The sequence below is a fragment of the Geotrypetes seraphini genome, chromosome 5 (assembly GCF_902459505.1).
Source record: "Geotrypetes seraphini chromosome 5, aGeoSer1.1, whole genome shotgun sequence".
Taxonomy (NCBI): domain Eukaryota; kingdom Metazoa; phylum Chordata; class Amphibia; order Gymnophiona; family Dermophiidae; genus Geotrypetes; species Geotrypetes seraphini.
This window is the reverse complement of record NC_047088.1, coordinates 251,905,148-251,927,409: the sequence shown is the minus strand read 5'-3', so window position 1 is coordinate 251,927,409 and position 22,262 is coordinate 251,905,148. Positions and strand designations below refer to the sequence as shown.

At 43.3% G+C, this 22,262-nt stretch overlaps 1 protein-coding gene across 2 annotated transcripts in view; it reads right to left on the bottom strand.

Moving 5' to 3' along the window:
• The window catches only part of TFCP2L1 (transcription factor CP2 like 1), a 146,088-nt gene that overhangs the window by 108,950 nt on the left and 14,876 nt on the right, over nt 1–22,262 (bottom strand). For both annotated transcript variants that reach the window (XR_004539708.1, XM_033947266.1), the window contains exon 2: nt 10,943–11,094. Coding sequence is in view for 1 of the 2 variants with exons in the window: in XM_033947266.1 (XP_033803157.1) it covers nt 10,943–11,094 (152 nt within the window). In the remaining variant the exon portion in view is untranslated. The remainder of the gene's footprint in view (nt 1–10,942; nt 11,095–22,262) is intronic.

Sequence of the window (22,262 nt, the reverse complement as noted above, 5' to 3'; positions counted from 1 at the left end):
CATACATATTCATTGTGGATATTCTAAAAACCTGACCTGGCTCCGGCTCTCAAGGGCCGGAATTGCCTACCCCTGCCCTAGATATATTCTTTTATGGGCACATTCAGAGTTGACCTTTAAGCTCAGTGTTTTAGGCAAGTCATGGTTATTCTAAAACCAGAACAGTGGCCAAAGAGGTAGAAAACGTGATGGCAAAAGCCAGAATTTTAGTAGATTGAGAGCAGCTTGAGATGAAAGAAGGTCAAGACAATGGTGGTGAACATAGCTTAGATAAGAAGGGAGGAGAGAGATGGGACAATAGTTGGAAGGGCATAAAGGGTTATTTGAAGAGTGATTAGAAAATTCTGAGTTGTATAGAACGGATAAAAGCAAACCAATTTTTTTTACTCTTTCAAATGTTATGAAGTTACATGGAAATACAAAGAAGTCTGAATTCAAGAAACTGTGAGATAAGCATGTGGAATCTCTTAGGGAGAGGAGGAGATGGATACTACAGATGGACAGACTGGATGGGTCATTTGGCCTTTCCCATCAGGCTTCTATGTAATCATAGTGTATTTGAAGGCCTCATGAACACCTGCAGCAGAAAGTGAAAGGTTGAGAATGACAGATAAAAGGGATGACAGTTGGAGAGATATAGCTAAGTAGTTGGGTGTGAATGGGATCTGTGGAACAGGTAGTGAGTTTGGAGGAAGAAAGACGATTAATGGTTTCCTCCTGTGATTTTAGAAAAAGGAAGAAAGTGTGGCAGGGGTTGAAAGAAGGACATGAAGGACACAGTACTACTCGAAAGGGTCCAAAGAAGAGCGACTAAAATGGTTAAGGGGCTGGAGGAGTTGCCGTACAGTGAGAGACTGGAGAAACTGGGCCTCTTCTCCCTTGAAAAGAGGAAACATGATCGAAACATTCAAAATACTGTAGGGAACAGACTTAGTAGATAAAGACAGACTGTTCACACTCTCCAAGGTAGGGAGAACGAGAGGGCACTCTCTAAAGTTAAAAGGGGACAGATGCCGTACAAACGTAAGGAAGTTCTTCTTCACCCAGAGAGTGGTGGAGAGCTGTAACGCTCTTCTGGAGTCTATTGTAGGGGAAAACACCCTCCAGGGTTTCAAGACTAAGCTGGACAAGTTCCTGCTAAACTGGGACATATGCAGGCGAGGCTGGACTCATTTAGAGCACTGGTCTTTGACCTGGGGGCCGCCACATGAGCAGACTGCTGGGCAGGATGGACCACTGGTTTGACCCAGCAGCAGCAATTCTTATGTTCTTAAGGTTGAGAAAATGAAATGGAGGAAGGGGAAATTGGGGTGATCTGGTGGAGTAATTTTGTGAATCTTGCCATGGAAGTACTCAGCCAAAGTCTGGGAAAAATGAAGTGGAGATTAGAGATAGAGGCACTTTGAGGAGGCAAAGAGACCATGATTAGCCCAAACTATTTTTTTGTGTGTGTTGTGGGCCATTTTTTTCTGACATTGGATTTAGCTTTTGTGGTATTGATTACAATATATCAGTTTTTGAATTGTGCATTGCCAGAGCTGGTTACACATGATTAGGATCCATAAGAAAAAAAAACCCAAAAACAACTTGCTCATTGGCCTTCGCTCTCCAGTACAGCAATGGTAAATCTCCAGCTTCAGGATGGGCCACCCTGGTGACTCTGATGTTGATGTAGTTGGTGAAACAGAAGTGCAATCAGCAAAAATGGAGGAATATATTTTTTTTTTTAAAGTTTTAACCATGAATAAGGGGAGAGAAACAGGCTGAAAACCTACCAATTTGCATGAAAGAAATGAGAAAGGCAAATGACATTAGAATCACTAAATATAATCACCATAGTAAAAATGAATTTACCAAGACAGAGGAATGCAGGTGTGGCTCAAGATGGGGAAGGGAGCAGTTAGGGCCTGTAGCTTACCATCTTTCCTCCACCAACAGACCAAAAAAGACAGCAGCTGTTAACTCACTTTACAGATGCCCTTCCCACAGCAGTCGAGCCATCCAGCAGAAAATTAATGTTGGCACAAATTATGTATGCAACAAAACTCTGTACCTTTAGGAATTATCCTTATCTATAATAATAAAAATCTAAGCGCGCATGCGCACTTGCGCCGCGTGTTCCCTGATCCCTTTTCTGTCGGGATGTGGCAGCACAAGTGCGCATGCGCTAGATGGCGCGGCGTGAGGGGCCGCCACTTAGGAGAGCAGGGGATTCGGCTGGCCCCGGCCAGGCAAGACCCCCCCTTCCCCGCTGCGCCCAGGCCCCACAGCCATGCCTTCACAGGATCGACTCCTCAAGCCGGGACCGCTGCCTGCTTTGCCCTGCCCTCCTTCGCACGCTTTAATGCGGATTCACTGATCCCACCCACGGGCCTCGCTTCAGCTCCCCGGCAGTGAAGTCTAGCGCTCTATCGGGTGCTCCTCGATTGGCGAATTCCTTGGCGACGATGATGACGACACGGAGGGCTCGAGTTCTTCCCTTCCGTGAGGGGCGCATGCGCTTGCACTCTGTCCCTCTCTTCTGTGACTCTCCGAGAACAGGCGAGTGAAGCCCGGTACTTCTGGGTAGCTAAGGGGCGGAGCACGGCGCATGACCAGGGTCTGTGTGGAGAAGCAGGTGCTGAAAACACCAGGGAGGAGTCACCCCCAATACAAAGATGCCAGCAGAAATTAACTATTGTAGACTGCTTGGGGGGGAGGGGGGGGAAGAAAGGGAGGCCTACTGCTGGACAGGGGAAGCAGGGAAAGGTGCTGATGGACAGGGGGGAAAAAAGGAAGGGAGGCCTACTGCTGGACAGGGGGAGCAGGAAGAGGTGCTGATGGACAGGGGGGAGGTAAAACAAAGGGAGAAGGGCTGCTGCTGGAAGGGAGAATGGACAGGGGGAGCATGCAAGGGGTGGTGGTGTACAGCCAAAAGAAAGACAGAAAGAAAGACAGAAATACAGAGGAGACAGAGAGAGAAAGAAATAAAGACAGACACACACCATATATATATTTTAGCACTCATTAATGTAACAGGCTATAAAGCTAGTAAATCTATAAGAAGGTTAATTTAACAAGAATCCTCTGGAAAAAAAAAAAATTAAGGCATAAAAAAAAAAACGAACAACCTCTTCTCCAGCATTATAATCACAATTGAAGAGGCCCACGTAGTCTTCATTCATAATTTTGGTGTTTCATTTGGTACTTTAAAAAGGCATTACAACCTAAAAAAACACATCTTTTTTCTCCTAATGCGTTCAAATTTACACTAATGTGATGCTCAAAACTCTTTGACATGGCCTCCAAATTCTCATAACAGTAGCCAAACTCATCTAATATAATAAAATGCTAGGCCGCCCATGCGCACTAAAAAAAACGTGTTCCCTGATCTGTTGCAAACATGAGTGCACGCATGCGCGGCCCCAGCTCTCACTGTGCATGGTTCTGCGTCCATCGCGCTTATGCTCAAGCTGCCGCCACGGCTCCTCTCTCGAACTGCACCAGGATTGAGAGAGGAGCTGCGGCAGCGGCTTTCAACTAAAAAATAAATAAATAAATAATACACAGCTGGGGGTCGCCGCTCTCACCCGGCTCTCACGGTGCGGCGACCGGCGAACCCTAATGAACATTTAATCAAAGGAAACAACCGGGGCTGCCTAAAGAAACAAAGTTAGGAGCTCTGGCGGCTGCCAATCCACTTCTAATGCTCCCTCTCACCTACTCCCGCTACGGAACTCGCCTCCCTGCTCGCGCACATCTCCATCAAGGAAAAACAGCACTACCGACCGAAGTTTATTTTTAAGTTTAACGCTGCGGCGGCTCCTCTCATCAGCCACACCTGCGTCGGAGAAGTCTTCCGACGCAGACAGCGATAGTGCGAGGAGCCGCCGCAGCGGCTTTAAACTTTAAAAATAAACTTTGGCCGGTAGTGCTGTTTTTCGTGATGGAGGTCTACGTGAGCTCTCCCAGAGCCTGGCCCGCACCAAAACGCGCTCCTACGGCAGTAGGCTAGCGTGACTGCGCCTCTGGCCGAGAGCTACGTGGAGCACCGCTGTCCGGGACCCGACTCATTTGCCGCCCCCCCCTCTTCCCTTACCGCGGGCCCGACTGGCGATTTAAGCAGCGTGCCAGCACTCTTCACACGCTGCTTCGGGCCCTTCTACTGCCCTGATTTACTCTGGCACGTCCGGAGCAAATCAGGGCAGTAGAAGGGCCCGAAGCAGCGTGTGAAGAGTGCTGACACGCTGCTTAAATCGCCAGTCGGGCCCGCGGTGAGGGAGGGGGCCGCCAAATGACTCGGGCCCGCTACTGTTTGTAGTTGCGACTGTGGGAAGGGAAAGAGGGTAGAGGAAACGCTAATGCAGGCACAGGGAACTGGTGTGGGGGGAGGGAATGCAGCTTTGCACAGACAGACAGAGGGAGGAAGGAAGACAGAAAGACAAGAAGAAAGACACAGGGGCAGGTGCATAGGGAACTGGTGTGGGGGGAGGAAATGCTGCTTTGGACAGACAGATGGAGGGAGGGACACAGAAAGACAAGAAGAAAGACACAGGGGCAGGTGCGGGACAGCGGGAGTCGCGTCAGGAAGAGTGCGGGATGCCGCAGAGGGAACTTTTCTAATGGGTGCAACTGGGCGGCTGTCGGGAGCCTCTGATCACGGGCAGAGCAAGGTAAGTGTATCATAGGGATAAGAAGGAGGAGGGGGGGAGAAAAAGGAAGGGACGCCTACTGCTGGACAGGGGGAGAAGGAAAGAGGTGCTGATGGACGGGGGGGGTGAAGAAAAAGGAACGGAGGCGTAATGTTGGACAGGGGGAGAAGGAAGGTGCTGCTGGACAGGGGGGAGGTAAAACAAAGGGAGAAGGGCTGCTGCTGCATAAGGAGACCTGTGAAGGGGTGGTGGTGGACACAGGGGAGGTAAAAGGAAGGGAGAATGGACAGGGGGGAGCAGGCAAGGGGTGGTGATGGACAGCCAAGGAAAAAGAAAGACAGAAAGAAAGAAAGCGGCTAAGGAGAGAGAGAGAGAGAGAGAAAGAAATAAAGAAAGACACACACACATATATTCTAGCACCCGTTAATGTAACGGGCTATAAGACTAGTTTCAAATAAAATACACAAGGTATGGAACTATTTCATGTTATCAAAGTTTCCAACACTCTCGTCACCACTCTTTGTCATTCTGTTTAACTTTTGTACCCTCCATGCCTCGTGTTTTCCCCTGCTTCCCCTTCAGCTCCAACCTGAGGCTTGACATGGTAACTCTCTTCAAGGTGTTACAAAAAAAAAAAAAAAAAAAAAAAGCAGTTGGCATAAATGGCACATCAATTGCAAGAAGAGCATCATAACTGACAATTGAGGTTTTGAACAGCTACATTAAATAAAAAAAAAAAAAGAAAGAAATGCAATCACTTCCTGCTCATGGGGACAGAGAGCTACCGTCAAGGATTTTAAAGGAAACAAATGACATTCTGATGGCTTCACTGTCTGTTCTTTTCATAAGAACCTACGAATAGCCTTACTGGGTCAGACCAATGGTCCTTCTAGACCGGTGTCCCGTCTTCACAGGGGCCAATCCAGGTCACACGTACGAGGGAACGCTGAAAAAGTCCTCAGCCAAATCAAGAAGAGAATGAGGTAAAACCTTGAAACTTACAAGTTATTCCACACTTTTGACACTTTTTGTTTGAATGATATGAAATAAAAAATGTCAAGAAAAATGTGGAACAACAAGAGTTCCATGGCTCCACATTATTCTCTTCTTGGTTGGGAGGAGGCCTTTCAGCAGCCCCTTGTACCTTTATAAACCCAAGTAGTATCAACATTCCATGTGACCAATCTCAGAGCAAGGAGACTATGGACATTTCCTCCAGGAACTTGTCCAAACCTCTTTTAAACCCAACTACGCTAACCACTGTTACCACATCTTCTGGCAATGGGTTCCAGAGCTCAACTATTCTTTGGTGAAAAAATATTTTCTCCTATTTGTTTTAAATGAAAAGAATTCCATCCCCTTTTATCATTTTGGTCACTCTTCTTTGAACCTTTTCTAATTCTACTATACCTTTTTTGAGATACAGCAAACAGAATTGAATACTCAAGGTGAAGTTGCACAATATAATGATACAGAGGCAATGTAATATTTTTGGTCTTATCTCTTTCCTAATAATTCCTAGCATCCTGTTTGCTCTTTTGGTCATAGCCACATATTGGGCAGACGGTTTCAGCATATTGTCTAGGATGACACCTAGATCTGTTTCTTGGGTTATGACCCCCTAAAGTGGACCCTAGCATCTGGTAACTATGATTTGGATTATTCTTTGCAATGTGTATCACTTTGCATTTGTCCACATTAAATTTCATCTGCCATTTGGATGCCCAGTCTTCCAATTTCCTAAGGTCTTCCTGCAATTTTTCACAGTCTGCATGTGGATAGTTTAGTGTCATCTTGCAAATTTAATCACCTCACTTGTCATTCCAATTTCCAGATCATTTATAAATATATGTTAAATTTCACCAGTCCCAATACAGATCTCTGAGGCATTCCACTATTCACCCTTTCATTGAGAAAAATGGTCATTTAACTCTACCTTCTATTTTCTGTGCAATAACCAATTCCTAATCTACCACAGAACATTGTCTCCTATCACGTGACTCTTAATTTTCTCAGGAGTCTCTCATGAGGAACTTTTGTCAAAAGTTTTCTGAAAATCTAGATATACTACATCAATTGGCTCACTTTGATCCATGTTTATTCACACCTTCAAAGGAATAAAATAAGCTGGTGAGGCAAGACTTCCCTTAGCTGAACCCATTAAACCATGCTTGTCTACCTGTTCCATAAATTTTATTCTTTATACTTTGCACTATCTTGCCCAGAACTGAAGTCAGGCTTACTAGTCCGTAATTTCCCAGATCAAAATTTTAACATAAAAGTTGGTGTTTCATTGGGCACCCTCCAATCTTTTGTAACTGATATTGCAGAAGGATTATCGAGAATGGTATTTACAAAAAAGCTAAACCTAAATCTGCAACAGGGTAGACACCCTGGAATGTATGGAAAATGTGAGACGGAATCTAGCAAAGCTTCAGGATCCAGAGTTTTGACAGCCAAGACTAAATACTTATAAAATGCATGGTCATATATTGTTATTTGGGCTAGAAATCCCCAGTATACACATACAGCACAGGGGGTAAAGTTCAGTGCATGGATGAACAGCAGAATCCGGAGGTGAATGTACCTGATAATCTTAAAGTGGCTGAATATGTAGATAAGGCAAATGTAAAAAGCCAGAAAGATGCCTGGATGAACAGGCAGAGAAATGGCCAGCAGGTGATTATGCCTCTGAATTATGCCTCTGAATAAGTATCTGGTGAGACTCTTCCAGAGAACTATGTGCAATCTGAGAGGACACTTTCAAAACTGAGAAACCTGCCAGAGTCAATTCATACCATAAAAAAAGCAATCCCTACCAAAATAATATTTATAATGATGGATTGTGGTCATACCAATTGAGACAGCAATGGCACCCCAAAAAAAAAAAAGATACAAATAAATTTCAATTAGGTGAAAGTGGGTTAATAAATAACAAAAGGTTCAAAAATACTCCACTTTGTTAGCTGAAAGTCAAATCTAACGGAAGAAAAAGCCTCAGGTCTAATTCGGTAGAGCTCAAACCACCTCCGCCCACATCGTTGGCTCCAAAAATGATCCTTATGCCACTAAAGATTTTAAACAACACTGCTGTTTACGTTGTTAAACTTTTATGGTGTCCGGTGTGCAGCCAACGTTTCACGGATCTTAGCCGTTTCTTCAGGGCTACCCGACTTCCATTTGGCCTCACACAGTTCTGTGATTGTTATTTCAAAAGGAGTCTTTCACTCTCACGTCCTGAATCTTATATTAAACTCTAGAATACACAAAGTAATATTACTCGCTGAGCTGTTGCTTCCTCGATCTCATCCACATCCTGTTCTACAGAGTGGCGTTTCAGATTTTCTTACAAGGGGAGAAAAGCCAATCAAACCCTGCCACGTCATCTCTCAGGGGAAAGATGGCCTCTCCTCATAGGCTGGCTAGCTCAGCTGCTGCATTTCCGGATTACATCATCGGAAGACCGGTACAATTTGAAAATCAGGGGAAAAGAACGGTATGAGAACATCCGATTAATAGAAATAGTACCAGCCAATGCTCATATTCAAACCCTTACGGGGCTACTGAATCCAGTTCTAAGATCCAGCACTGTTCTTTACCTTGAAGGCATAACTTGTCTATTACCTCCTCAGGTATCTTGCTTCATGTGATCTAGCACGTAACACTTTACATTCACAGAACTGTATGAGGTAAATGGAAGTCCGGGAGCCCTGAAGAAACGGCTAGGATCCGTGAAACGTTGGCTGCACGCAGGACACCATAAAAGTTTAACACAGTAAAGAACTTTAGTGGCATAAGGGTCTTTCTAAACTGAAGATTTTTGGAGCCAATGATGTGGGTGGAGGTGGTTTGAGCTTTGCATTCTACCGAATTAGACCTGAGGCTTTTTCTTCCGTTCACTTTGTTAGCTGAAGGTCAAATCCGAGTATTTTTGAACATGTTGGTTACCAAAAAGATACCTAAACTCAGGTATCCATACAGAAGTCTTTCTCTTGCTGCAGAATGAAGACGTCCAGTGCAGGCTGACGGTAGCAGGCCCACTCGTTGCCGCTGCGCAAAGATTTAAATTGAGAGTGGCCGGGGAGGAGATGGGTGAGGGTGCTGGAGCCAGAGAGAGAGAGAGAGGTCTAGGGTGGAGCTCTTGGACCCCTCCCCCCCAAAAAAAAAAGTTCCGCTGCCTATGTAGTATAATCATTGCATCAACTCAATTTTTCAAAAGCTTTTCTAAAAAACCAAAATAAACATGTGCATATCAAAGTATGGGCTCCTTTTACAAAGCTGAACTAGTAAGTTTCACGTGGCAAATGCGATGAAGCCCATTCAAGTCCCATGGGCTTCACTTCTTTATACATATACATAAATGCATATATTAAGACTGCATCTTAATTTAAAATCGATGATTAATGGCAAAATTAAAAATTTTAATCGTGTTCTTAATGATAGGGCATAGTTAGTAGTCCATTGGCAGGGGGCACAGGAGGGCCTGGGGAGCCACACATTTCTTCTCCTTCTTCCTCACGTAAAGTATACTTTTTTTCTGGAGAGAATGCTGATGGCCTTCCTTCTCATGCTGCCTCAAGAGTGAGGAAGTCAACAGAGTGCCTTCAGCTGCCAAAGTTGACACTCCATGAGCATACTCAGTTCGTGCACAAACTGAGCATACTTGGGAGTGCAAGTGTCAGTGGCTGGACGAACACCACTGACTTCCTCGCTCCTGTTGGAAGAAGGGAGCGACTCAGCAGATTTCTTCAGTTGATGGGGCTCTAGCTACCTCAACTATTGAACAGGTACTCCAGCTTTGGAGGGGGGGGACAGGCCTCCCAAGGCTGCTCCCAGGTTAAAGTTGCTTTCCCTCCCTCCTTCCCCCTACCCAGCTCCCTCCCTCCCTCTACCCCCAGTCCAACTCTCTCCCTTCCTCCCTCCCTCCTCTACCCCAAGTCCATCTTTTTCTCTTCCCCCCTCCTTCCCCCCCCCAAACTCCCAGGTCCAATTCTCTCCTTACCAGACCCAGACCCTTTCCTTCTCTCTCCCTACCCCCAACTCCCAAGCTCAAAACTACCTCCAACACCATGTAAATTTAAAAATATAACTTCCTTACTCCTTTAGGGGCATCTCCTCCTACTTCACCTCCATTCCTTTTGGCCTTGCCCTGGTTCTTTTAATTCCCTCCCTCCCACACATTCCTAAATTCCCTCCCTCCCCCCAATCCAATTGCTGTTATCTTTCCTCCGTAGTCCACAGCCCCCTGCTGGACTACCTTTGAATCCACAATTAATGTGCTGCCCTTATATGTATACACAGAACTGTGTGTAAAAGGTCATTGCAATATTTTCAATAGTCAGTGTCAAAAATACATATCTTAGTAATCCAAAATTGCCAGCTTTGATAAACAGCAATTGATGTAATGAGATGAATAAAACCTGGATATATTATTCTGGTGGGATTGCTTTTAATGGCATGAATCAATTTCCCTCCCTTATATATTAATATTCCCAATTCACAGAGAGCTACTAAGATGGTCAACAGTCTATCATAAAAATAAGGGGAAAGACCTGAATTTCTAAACCTTGTATACCTTATAGGATAGAGAAATATAATAGGAACATTTAAATCCCTAGAACTACACATTGTATAATAATGGTGAAAGAGGGCAGAGAAGTAATGTAAGTAAATAGCTCATTATAGAAACAGAATAGTGAGTGTGTGAAATAGGCTCCCAGCAGAGGTGTCAAGGACAGTATCTAAATTCAAGATATCCTGTGGCAAAACCCTGAGGATCTCATAGGAAAGGGTTGTAAAGGCATGGTTTGGATAGGCATATGGCCTTTTCAAGTGTGATCTACCTTAAAAGATCCCTTGTTCTTATTTTTGGTAGGCAAGAGATGTGCCAGTGTTTGCATGGTTTTTGTCAAATCTTTTTCACTGGGTCTGAGAGATCTGCAAGAAATTTCAGAAGCATCCTTTTTTTGCTGTCAAGAGACCACAACCAGGTAAGAAGGAAAATGGAACTCTGAACCTCTCCAACGTAAACAGTCCCATCCTATAGTTAGTTGTTAAGCCCAACAAGAAAATATTCAGGACCCGGTGATTCACAGCCAATGAAATGCAATTACAAAAGGATTAAAAGTACTTGGCTGTCTGGATGCGATGCATGCATTCAAAAGAACCATGGCACAGTTCCAACATATGTTCTCTGTTTGATCAAAGCAGACCAAAGGAAAAGAGCTCAAACCAATATTTCGGAACAGCTGAGGGAGAGGGGGGGGGGTGCGAAAGGGAATTGCCTGCCACAGCCGCTGCACAGGTCCTACCTTGATTGAGATAAGTCAGCGTCTCCTCGTGTAGTTTGACAGCAGGTGACGTAGCTGTGCAGAGAACGTACTGAAAGGGTGGCAGTTTGGCATCATTCTCTGGAGACAGCTGGGGCTCCTCATGCTTAAAGATTGGCAGCGCAAGGACATCACTGAAATTACACAGTTAGCGGGCTGTTAGTTTCCTTTAGCTAAAAATTTTTTTTTTTTTTAAACCACAAAGAGCAAAAGACAAACTCTTGCCACTTGGCTTGCGCAAGAAAGGCTGCTAAAAATGTGGGTCACAAATATGCAGAAAGCTGTTCTTACCCAACATATCACACCATAAGTATGCCATATGACAAATATTCAAGGTAAGTGTTGAGGCTGAGATTTTGTTTGTGGATTTAAGCCTTTCTGAAACGACAGCTATAGGATTCTTTTCCTCTCAGAGCAATATATTTGGAACAATTCTTTCTGCCTCTAAGTTCTATGATGGGGCATTAGCCTCATGGCACTTTGCTTGCCAACATGAAAAGTGGTCGCTAGTGAGCCTGCCTGAGGTTCAAACCTAAACTGCTTCTTGTGACCCTGGGCAAGTCACTTAATCCCCCCCCCCCCCATTGCCCCAGATACATTAAATAGATTGTGAGTCCACCAGGACAGAAAGGAAAAATGCTTGAGTACCTGAATAAATTAATGTAAAACCATTCTGAGCTCCCCTGGGAGAGCAGTATAGAAAATTGAATGAATAAATAGTGTGAAAAGCTTTAGCCTGTGATAACCAGAGCTGGTATTGTGATGTCATAATGCCTCATTCCACCAATGCCTAAGAGCCAACCTCATCAGTGATGTCAAAATGGCTGGACTGTCCTATACTTGGCTCACCTTTGCTACATTTTGATTTCCAGAGTAGCATAGTTAAAGCTACAACTTCAGCACCCTGTGGTTGTGGGTTCAAACCTAAACTGCTTCTTGTGACCCTGGACAAGTCACTTAATCCCCCCAGGTACATTAGAAAGATTGTGAGCACATTGGGACAGACAGGGAAAAATGCTTGAGTACCTGAGAAAATTGAATAAATAAATAAATTTAAAAGGTAAAACTTCAGGACAAGCACTAAGGGGGCAATTTCATAGCATGAAGTCTGTGTATAGTACAAACAGCTGCCACAAAAAGCAGGTTGCTAGAACCACCTCCCACACCACACAAATTTAAAAATACAACTTTACACCTGCTCCAGAGCTGATCTAAGTAGGCACATATACTTCCCACAAATTCTATATATGGTGCCTAAAAAACCAGTGCCAATCAGAATGGCGCTTGGCACAATTCTATTAAAAGATTGCCACCATATACAGCATGGCGCTTGGCGCGATTCTATTAAACATTGCCACCATATACAGCATGGCGCTTGGCGCGATTCTATTAAACATTGCCACCATATACAGCATGGCACTTGGCGCGATTCTATTAAACATTGCCACCATATACAGCATGGCGCTTGGCGCGATTCTATTAACGATTGCCACCATATACAGCATGGCACTTGGCGCGATTCTATTAAAGATTGTCACTATATACAGAATGGCGCTTAGCGTCCGCATGGAACATAACATTTAGGCTCCAATACCTGTACCTTAGCTGTATGCAGATTGGGCACATTCTATTCCAGCGTACCTTTTAAAGCATGCCCACGATTTGCCCATGCCCCTTTTTGAGATTTGTGCACTAGAAATGACACACACCACTTTATAGAATGTGCCCACAAAGCTGTGCGCATAACTTTTAATTAGTCAATTAGCAGCAATTAGGCATTAATTGCTAATTATCAGCACCAATTGATTTTTTACACAATTAAGTTGCACGTGCAAATCAGCCGTGCACACTGATTGGCGCACGCAAGTTAGAATTTGAACCTTTATACATATAAACATGTATTTAATAGAGTATGTGTGTACATTAGACCTTCACCGCCACCCTATGCAAACTATATATCAGGGAGCGCCAGGTACTTACATGCAAATTCCACCCAATTTTATAAGAGATCTTTTTCTTTCATAATGCCCTTAATAAAACTATCTCCTTAAAAGTCTGCTGATATTTTTTGGTTCATAGACAAAACTGCCGAAGACAAAGGCGCGCGCTGACAACTGAGCACGAGAAGGAAGCGCGTGCCGAAGAAAGTGTTTTTAGGGGCTCCGACGGGGGTTTTGTTGGGGAACCCCCCCCCCACACTTTACTTAATACAGATCGCGGCGGCGTTGTGGGGGGTTTGGGGCGTTGTAACCGCCCTCATTATACTGGAAAGTTAACTGTTTCCCTGTTTTTTTAGGGAAAAAGTGAAGTTTTCAGTAAAATGTGGGGGGTTACAACCCCCCAAACCCCCCACAATGCGGCGTGATCTGTATAAAGTAAAGTGGGGAGGTCCCCCCCCACACCCCCCGTCGAAGCCCTTTAAAACAGTCATTTTCTTCGGCGCGTGCCTCCACGTTGCGCTCAGTTGTCTGCGCGCGCTTTTGACCTGACACCTATTTTTCAACCCTGGCGACAGACATTCAGCCAGCAGTGTTCAGTGGTTTTGCCGACTGATGCTGGCATTACTCCCGTAAATTCAACGCTGGGTTACGTCTGGGCTTCAGCATTGAATTTATAGGTTTACGCAGGTGGCAAAAATATAGCCAACTCCCTCTTTTACAAAGCCTTGCTAGCGGCTGCCACATGGGCAAAGCCTCGAAGCCCTTTAAAAATCCCTTTGGGCTTTAGGGCAGTTACCGCAGTGGCAGCCGCTACGCTAGCACAGCTTTGTAAAGGGGGGGGAGGGGCAGTAGTTAAAGCTACAATACACTGATTTACAATAAAATGGTAAGCGAGACCAAATGGAAACACTCCAGACTAACAAAGATGCCACTGATCAAAACAAAAGGAAGAAAGCTATTCACAAAGGGATTCCTGAGTGGCGCTCTCTGACAAGCCAACAGAGTTTTCCCTTCTTATGTTTTCAGGTGGACTTTCAGGGACATCAGGCTCGAAGTGGTGCAAACTATTATCTGAATATACAGTAAAACCTTGGTTTGCGAGCATAATTTGTTCCAGAAGCATGCTTGTAATCCAAAGCACTCGTATATCAAAGCAAATTTCCCCATAAGAAATAATGGAAAGAAAAGATTCATTCTACAACCCAAAAGCTTTAATACAAAATACTATAAGAACTTGTATTGCAAGACCTCTCTCGTTTAGAACAGTTACTCTACTCCCACAGCGTCAGACAGAGAAGAACCATCGGCTCAGTTGTGATGATGCGACGCGTGTATACTGTATGTACTCGTATTGCAAGACTTTGTTTCTTTAAAACAGTCACTACATTCTCGCAGCGTCAGAGAGAGAGAGAAGAGCCATCGGCTCAGTTGTGATGATGCGACGCGTGTATACTGTATGTACTCGTATTGCAAGACCTCGCTCGTTTAGAACAGTCACTACACTCCCGCAGCATCAGAGAGAGATGAACCATCGGCTCAGTTGCGATGATGTGACGCATGTATACTGTATGTACTCGCATTGCAAGACTTTGCTCGTTTAGAACAGTCACTACACTCCTGCAGCGTCCAAGAGAGAAGAACCATTGGCTCAGTTGTAATGTGTGTATACTTTATGTACTTGTATTGCAAGATTGCTTGTATATCAAGTTAAAATTTAATAAAATGTTTTGCTTGTCTCGCAAAACACTTACAAGCCAAGTTACTTGCAATCCAAGGTTTTACTGTATACCTAAAAAATCTAAGCCAAGTCTCTGTGATATTTGGAGTATGGAAATACAACATAACATCTCTATGATCCAATGGTACAGAATACGGAATCGTAGAATGAAATGTACGGCCTCAGCTGCTTTGAGGCAAACTTTGTATTTTTTGCTCTACAGAATATTCTGGACCCCGGTGATGCTACAAAAGTTAGATAACAAGCGCTCCAATAAGTGTTGGCACTGTCAATTTAATCCGGGTACATTAGATCATCTATTATTTCATTGCCAACTGATTCAGGTGTTTTGAAATTCTATATAGAGCAAAATTACCTCAATTTTTGAAGTTTCTATTCCATTATCATATGGAATTCGGTACCTCAATGATGCCTAAAAGTCCTCTTGATGATTATAAAGATAAGCTTCTTCTTGTGATGACTAGAGTTGGGTTACAATTAATTACAAGAAACTGGAAGAATTGGGATCGCCTAAATTTCCCATTCTGGTGAGAAACACTGTGTCTATATTATAGATATGAAAGAATGTTAGCAGAGCAAAAATGTGAATCCCGACTATTTAACAAGATTTGGAGCCCATTGGATTCGTTTGTTGGGCATCATTCAAATTTAAGACGGATTCATATTTTGTTTTAAATATATCACGTAATACTCTTCAAACACATCTAGGACAGAGATAGGGTGGGGGTGTTAAAGATGTTTCATAAGTTTGACATAGTATGGAAAGTGTTTTGTTGGATTTTGGCAAGAGAAGTGGTTGGAGCCAATTGCCTAAGATGTGTTAAGTTTTTACATATTGATAACTAATCTCAAGTTTTTAGAGAATGACACAGGGACAAATTTGTCCCTGTCCCCATCCCCGCCTCACAGTTAACCATAGGTACTTGTCCCCGTGTCATTCTTTAATCAGAAACTCCATTTAGCCCTTCCAACACTCATGCTGTGCAATTTTAGTGACAATTTCTTCCACAACAAATAGAGAAGAGCAAAGCTTGATGGGTAAAGAAAGTATCTGATGAGGGAAGGAAGGGGAGGGAAGGGCCCGATATGGGGATCAAGGGATTCCTTGATAGAGGGTGGGAAGTGCCTGATGATAAAGGAGAAACAAGAATGGAAAAATGGGGAAAGGGGTTCAATGGGAAAGGGGAAGCAGAGGTGCTTGATGAGACAGGAAGTATTCCTGATGGATAAAAATAAGGACCAGAAAGGGTGGGGAGCAGAGTGGGGCCCTTATGAGATAGTACATGAGGAGAAAGAAGCATGAAAGCTCTGGGAACAGGGGGTACCCCTTGTACCTGTATCCTAGTACAAACTGTACCCCTCATTCCTGTAAATGTGCACACCTAGGTTTGCCAACTAGTTCCAAATTCATCCAACGTTGTACTAGATCTGGTTTACCCCTTTGCATGCAGGGAATACATTTGGGAAATTAGAACTACAAGTCCCTTCATGCAATGCAGTAATCCCAGGACTAAATCAACTCTTTCAGATGACAATTCTTTATGAAACCCTCACCCTTAAAGAAACCCACACAGACATGCCATTGTAATAGCAGAAGCGACGCCTTAGTGCAGCAGGGGGTCGAGTGTTTGCTCGTCGTAGCACAGTTAAATAAGTTGGCACAAAGGGCCGGTTTCACCTTCATTAATGTCCGGGAGCTGCCTGGCACTGGGGGCTTGGGAAGACCCTTGTGCTTGGATATCCCTAAGTAGCCCAGCTCCCGACTCGTTCAGAGATGATGAAATACCTTTTTTATTTGACCAGATTTGTCAAGAGGAAGGTTCCTAGAGTAGAGGCAGCTTATGTTCATTATCCCCCGAGGAAGACCCGTTAGGGTTGAAATGCCCATTAAAAAGGAAAGGGCGTCGGGAGTCGTTTAAACCTCAACATCGATGGTGGTAGGATCCACCAAATTTCAAGATAAGTGTTGCCTTTCAACTAGAATCAGGAGTTTTTTTTTCTTACGATTTATAATGTTTCTCAAAGAAAATATTCATAGGTACCATTAACTTTTAAAAATAAATTAAAAGATTATAAATAAAGATTAAATAGGTATTTAATAGGGATTGGTAGGAGGTGGTGGACATAAATGATTATAATAATATACAAGACAAGAACTTGAAAAAAAATTATGGGGAGAAGGGGAAAAAACTGATTGTTTTTTTTAATTATTTGTGTATTTAAAATGCATTCTGTGTAGTGTTCATGTTTAAATTCATTGTATGACACTTAACATTTGAAAATTAATAAAGATTTATTAAAAAAAAAAAAGAGACAAGAACTTGAAATGATATACATAAGAGGTTTCGAAGTTATGATATGTCCACCACAAGTTTAATTACTCAGAGAGGGAATAAGAAGAACATCAACAGTGGCACATAAAAAAGTGAATGTTAGGAATTAATAATAAATAGTTTTTTTCTTATTATAATGTTTAAATCAGTTTTAAAAATTTATTATTAAAATTGTCCATTTTTGATCATCTGGATAATCCCCCTTTTCGCTATAAGTATACTTATATCCTTACAGCAGCAGCACACACAGCAAACCCTAATATGATTTATTCAATTATTGTGAAAAATAACGAACATGCATAATTTTCAAATTTTTTATCCATAGTTCCTTGGACAGTAGATTGAGAGAACAAGAAAGGAGATTGGGAAGGGATTGAGAGCAGAGAGGAGGTACGGTAATATGGCCTGATGTAGTAAACCTTTCTTTACCCCATAAACACAGAATGGAGTGGAGTAGTCTAAAGGGTTAGAACTAGATTCCTTGTGATTCTGGGCAAGTCACCTAGCCCTCTACTGTCCTGCAGGCACAACCACCCCCCAAAAAAACAACAACAACAAAAACCTTACTCTGGCTTTTACAAAGCTGCGGCAGAGGTTCACTGCAGGCTGGCAAAGTAACATAGGAGCCGCCAGTGCCGCCAGCAGCATCTTACAGAAACCCAAGGCAGGCACCACAGCAACCCCGGCGCCCGACGCTCAGAGGGGTCCTTGGAGGCTCCATAAAAGAATGAGGGAAGCTGGGAGAAAGGAGCCGCCAGCAGCACCTTACAGAAACCCGAGGCAGGCATCGCAGCAGCCCTGGCGCCCGACACTGAGAGGGGTCCTTGGAAGCTCCATAAAAGAACGAGAGGTGCAGCAGAACGCGGCCCACAGTCGCGTGATTGAAGGGGCGTGACCGAAGGGGCAGGGCACGTCCTTTTTGAGCCCCTTCGCAGCCCTGGAGGAGCAGAAGGCAGGAGAGTATTCCCCGACGGAATGGGGGAAAAGAAAGGCAAAGATAGTTTCATCTTTGCCTTTACTAGGGACACTGGGTCGCCATTTCCAATCTTTAACACCACCAACATTGGGGAACAGGACGGTTCCATCTTCTCATACTGCATCTCTCTCCTCGGGCAAACCGTCCCCCATCTCTTCAACCAGTAATGAATTCTATGAGGAGCTCTGTATCTGCTCCCGAAGAGGAGACAGCTTCATCTCCAGAATTCAATAATTATACCAAATGTGAGTACGGACATACAAACAAATATATCTTCCCAGGGAACGTAAAACTTTAACTCCGGTCCATATGGTGATGGAGTCAAGTCAAGACTCTATACCTAAGGACAAGGTAATGAAGTCTGGCTGGTTGTGAATAGGATTGAGTCCTCATTACAGAGCACCGTTATTAATCTTTGCCAATTCTCATCTGATATAACAGTTAAAGTAAATGAACAACAAACTCAGTTATCTTCACTTCCATCTCGATTACATAAAGTGGATAACTCTGTAGAAGTTTCGCAAAAAACTGCTATTTCTAATATTAAAGATAATTTATCCTTACATAATCAAATGGAAAAGATGGAGAATTTGGCAAGAGTAAAAAAATCTTAGAATATTACATTTTCCTATTTGGCACCTTTGGAACTCCTGAAAATGTATACGAGAGATGTGTTACAATATACTCAGGTGGAATCATTCACACCTGAATTTATATTGCATCCCCAGGAGTAACAAGGAAACTGGTGAAGAATGAGAATTGGATAAGATTGTGTCTCCAGATAGTTTAAATATTTCCCAGTTTCTAGAATCTTCTAAGGATTTGATTACCAAACAAGCAACCTTGTTGGTGATATTAAAACAGAAATTGAAAAAACCAACTTATACTTAAATTGTATTTTTTGAATAAACAAGCATTGTTTTGTGGACAATTAATGATTTTTCCTGATGTTTCCAGGCAGACACAACTTAGGAGGAAACAGTTTCTACAGCTTAAACCTAAAGTTATATGCTGTGGGAGCTATTTTTTTCTTAAAATTCCCTTGCAAATGTCTTGTAAACTATAAAGCTGATAAATTAATTTTCGTAGATCCGTCGCAATTGGAGAAATTCTTGATCGACAAGGTTACACTGAAAGTTTCAGAAACTAATGTAATTATTTGAAGAAAGTTAAGGACATAATGGATTAGGTCATTTTGCCTGTCAAGGATGAGTAACTTTTCTTTAAAAAAATTTTTTTTTTTTTTTTAAATTGTATTTCAGGTTGTACTGAGCAGCCCTTATCAATGTGGACTTGGCATAAGTCTTAATTTGAATTCTAAGTTGTTTCTTTGAATCATTTCTTTTTGCTTTCCTGATTTTTGTTATTGATGTAACACATATTAATAAAAATGTAAATAAAAAAAACAAAAACATAGTAACATAGTAGATGACGGCAGATAAAGACCCGAATGGTCCATCCAGTCTGCCCAACCTGAATTCCTGAGTGTCAGAGCATTTACCTCGCCAGCCCACAATAGAAATCTTTATCATGGCTTTGTAAGAAGAGCCCTTAGATTATAAGCCCACTAGGAACAGAGAAAGTACCTACATATAATGTGTACAGTGCTGTGTACATCTAATAGCACTATAGAAATGATTAGTAGTAGAATAGGAAAAAGGTCAGGTACTGTACTAAGGGCTGCTTTTACTAAAATTCTGCACGTGCTAAAAACGCTATCGCAGCTTAGTAAAAGGAGCCCTAAATATTCTACAGGAGACAATGAGAGGGGAAGCAGAAGACAGCTGGAAAACTGAATCTTCCTCTGCTCTCTTCCTGCCCAACTGCTGCGCTTTCCAACCTCAGGGGGGGGGGATCAGAAAGAGGGGTCAGAGTTCTTAGCTCTTACCTCTTAAATTTTTGGGCTGCCACCTAGATTTACAGAAAATTAGTTCAGGGCTGTTACTCTCACCCCCCCACCCACTCCTCTGCATCCCGCCAATGTCTCCCACCTAAGTAACCATCCGTCTCAAGCTTTGCCATCTTTCACTCTGAACTCCTTAAACAAATTTAACATTTTGTACCCACTGCATTCTCCACCCCCAAGCCATGCAACAATCTTCAAATGCCACCAATATACGAGTCTCTCAGCAACAGGAAGAAAAGAAAAAAAAGAAAGAGCCCAGTTTAATATACACTGGAACAAAATTCTACAGAATGTGTGCAGATACCATCTTTCTTACACAATTATAGTTTCACCTGTAACACCACTTCCTTGTTTTCCCTGCACAGCTGCCAAGTGACACGGTTTTGGTAGAGATTTAAGGATTGCAAAGGCTTTCCCAAAATTCAGGATGGCGGAAGGGAGTCACTCGGAGCTGGAGCATGCCGTTCTGACAATATAGGCTTAGAAAAGAGCAAGCAAACTAAAAAGATGCCAAAAGTTGGAAATGTTAAATAGGAAATAGTTCCCAAGGGTGGGGGAGGAGATAGCAAAGAAAGAGGAAGAACCAAAATTCCAAAATGTGTTAGGAAGCAAAAATAAAATAGAATTGGACTGGCCAAATATCTCCCCGGACACAACGACTCCTAGGAACAATACATCGTTTTTCTCCCTCTAGCACCCCCCCCCCCCTCCCCCTAATAAGTTTTCAGTCCTTTGAGCTCTTAAAATCTTAACTCTTTGCATACATCTTTCCTTACGAATAGCAACAAACAGCAGCTATCCATTATTACTCTGTCTTACCAATGATCTTCACTGGTGCACTTGGCATAACAGATATATAACAGTCAGCAATGCTTGGCAAAGGGATGCCCTCTCTGCTGATGCAGCTGGTCCAAAACAGAGTCCCCCTTCAGGGATCTGCCCCAGCAGCTACTCAAGCACACTCGCAATAACTGGTGTATACACACCACACTGTTTCTCACTTCCCCTTAAAAAAAAAAAAAAAAAAATTATTTCTATAGCGCTACCAGACGTAAAAAGTCCCTTCTTGAAAGAGCTTACAATCTAAACAGCCAAGACAAACAGGATGTCATGGATACAGTTAAGGGGAACGGTTAATCTGCTGGCTGGGTTGGAGGGCAGAGGGGAGTACATGACAATCAAGCCATTGTGACATCACTGATGAGGTTGGCTCTTATTGGTGGAATGAGGCATTATGACATCACAAGCTCAGCTCTGCTTCCCAAAGACTGAAACTCTTCACGGTACTACTATTAATTATTTCTATAGCGCTATCAGATGCACGCAGCGCTATACAAAGTCACAAAGAAAAAAAAAAGTCCCTTCTTGAAAGAGCTTACAATCTAAACAGCCAAGACAGACAGACAGGATGTCATGGATACAGTTAAGGGGAATAGTTAATCAGCTGGCTGGGATCCCTTATCTCAGACAGCATCAACCCTCCCCCCCCCCCCCCATTCCAGTCAGCTACGAGCAGCATGCTGTCCCCACCCCACATTCCTTCTACCCTGCCACTCTCTCCAATTTGACAATCCCCCACTCACTTTCTCCAGGGGCTCTCTGCTTTACATCCCCTCCAGAACAGCTGTTCTGTTTTTTTGGGTTCTTTTTTTGGCATTATATGACTGAGTAGCAGCCATACGGTACTTGTGTGGGAGATTGGCTAGTGTCTAAATTAGACTGTAAGCTCTTCTGAGCAGGGGCTGTCTATTGTGTGTTAGAACGTACAGCGCTGTGTACGCCTTTCAGCGTTATAGAAATAGCAAATAGTATTAGTAATAAATTAAACTCATCAATGGCTGCACAATGCCAGAAGAAAAAAGAACAGTTGCTCCAAAGTCAGCCCCAGAAGAAAGCCTCTGAAAAAGATGAGCGAACGGGTCCAGGAGATGCATTTAGGGATAATGGGAGCCACCGCATGTCAAACCAAAACTGGAAGCAAATCTAAATTCCTCTAGCTTGGCTCCCTGACCAACCTACAAAACTCGCAAAAGATCACAATCGACAACAAAGACTTTTGACTAGCACTACAATCCCATGTCCTAAGAACGGAATTGGACAACTGCCCATCTATGACATGTCACATGCGTTCAATAACCAAACAATCCGTCCTTGTAATGCAAAAATTAAGAGCCATTGGGAAATACTTTGAAAAGGGAGTTTTCTGAATCCTAGTCCAATACCTAACTTTGTCCAGACTAAATTACACTTCTCCCTCCGGATTCGCGGGGGATAGGGACAGAGCCAGACCGCGAATGGCGAAAAACCGTGAATATCCAGCTCTGACCCACCCCCGCCTCCCTCCCACCTTCCTGGCCTTACCTGGTGGTCTAGCGGGCTTTCGGGGCAGGAGCGATCTTCCTACGCTCC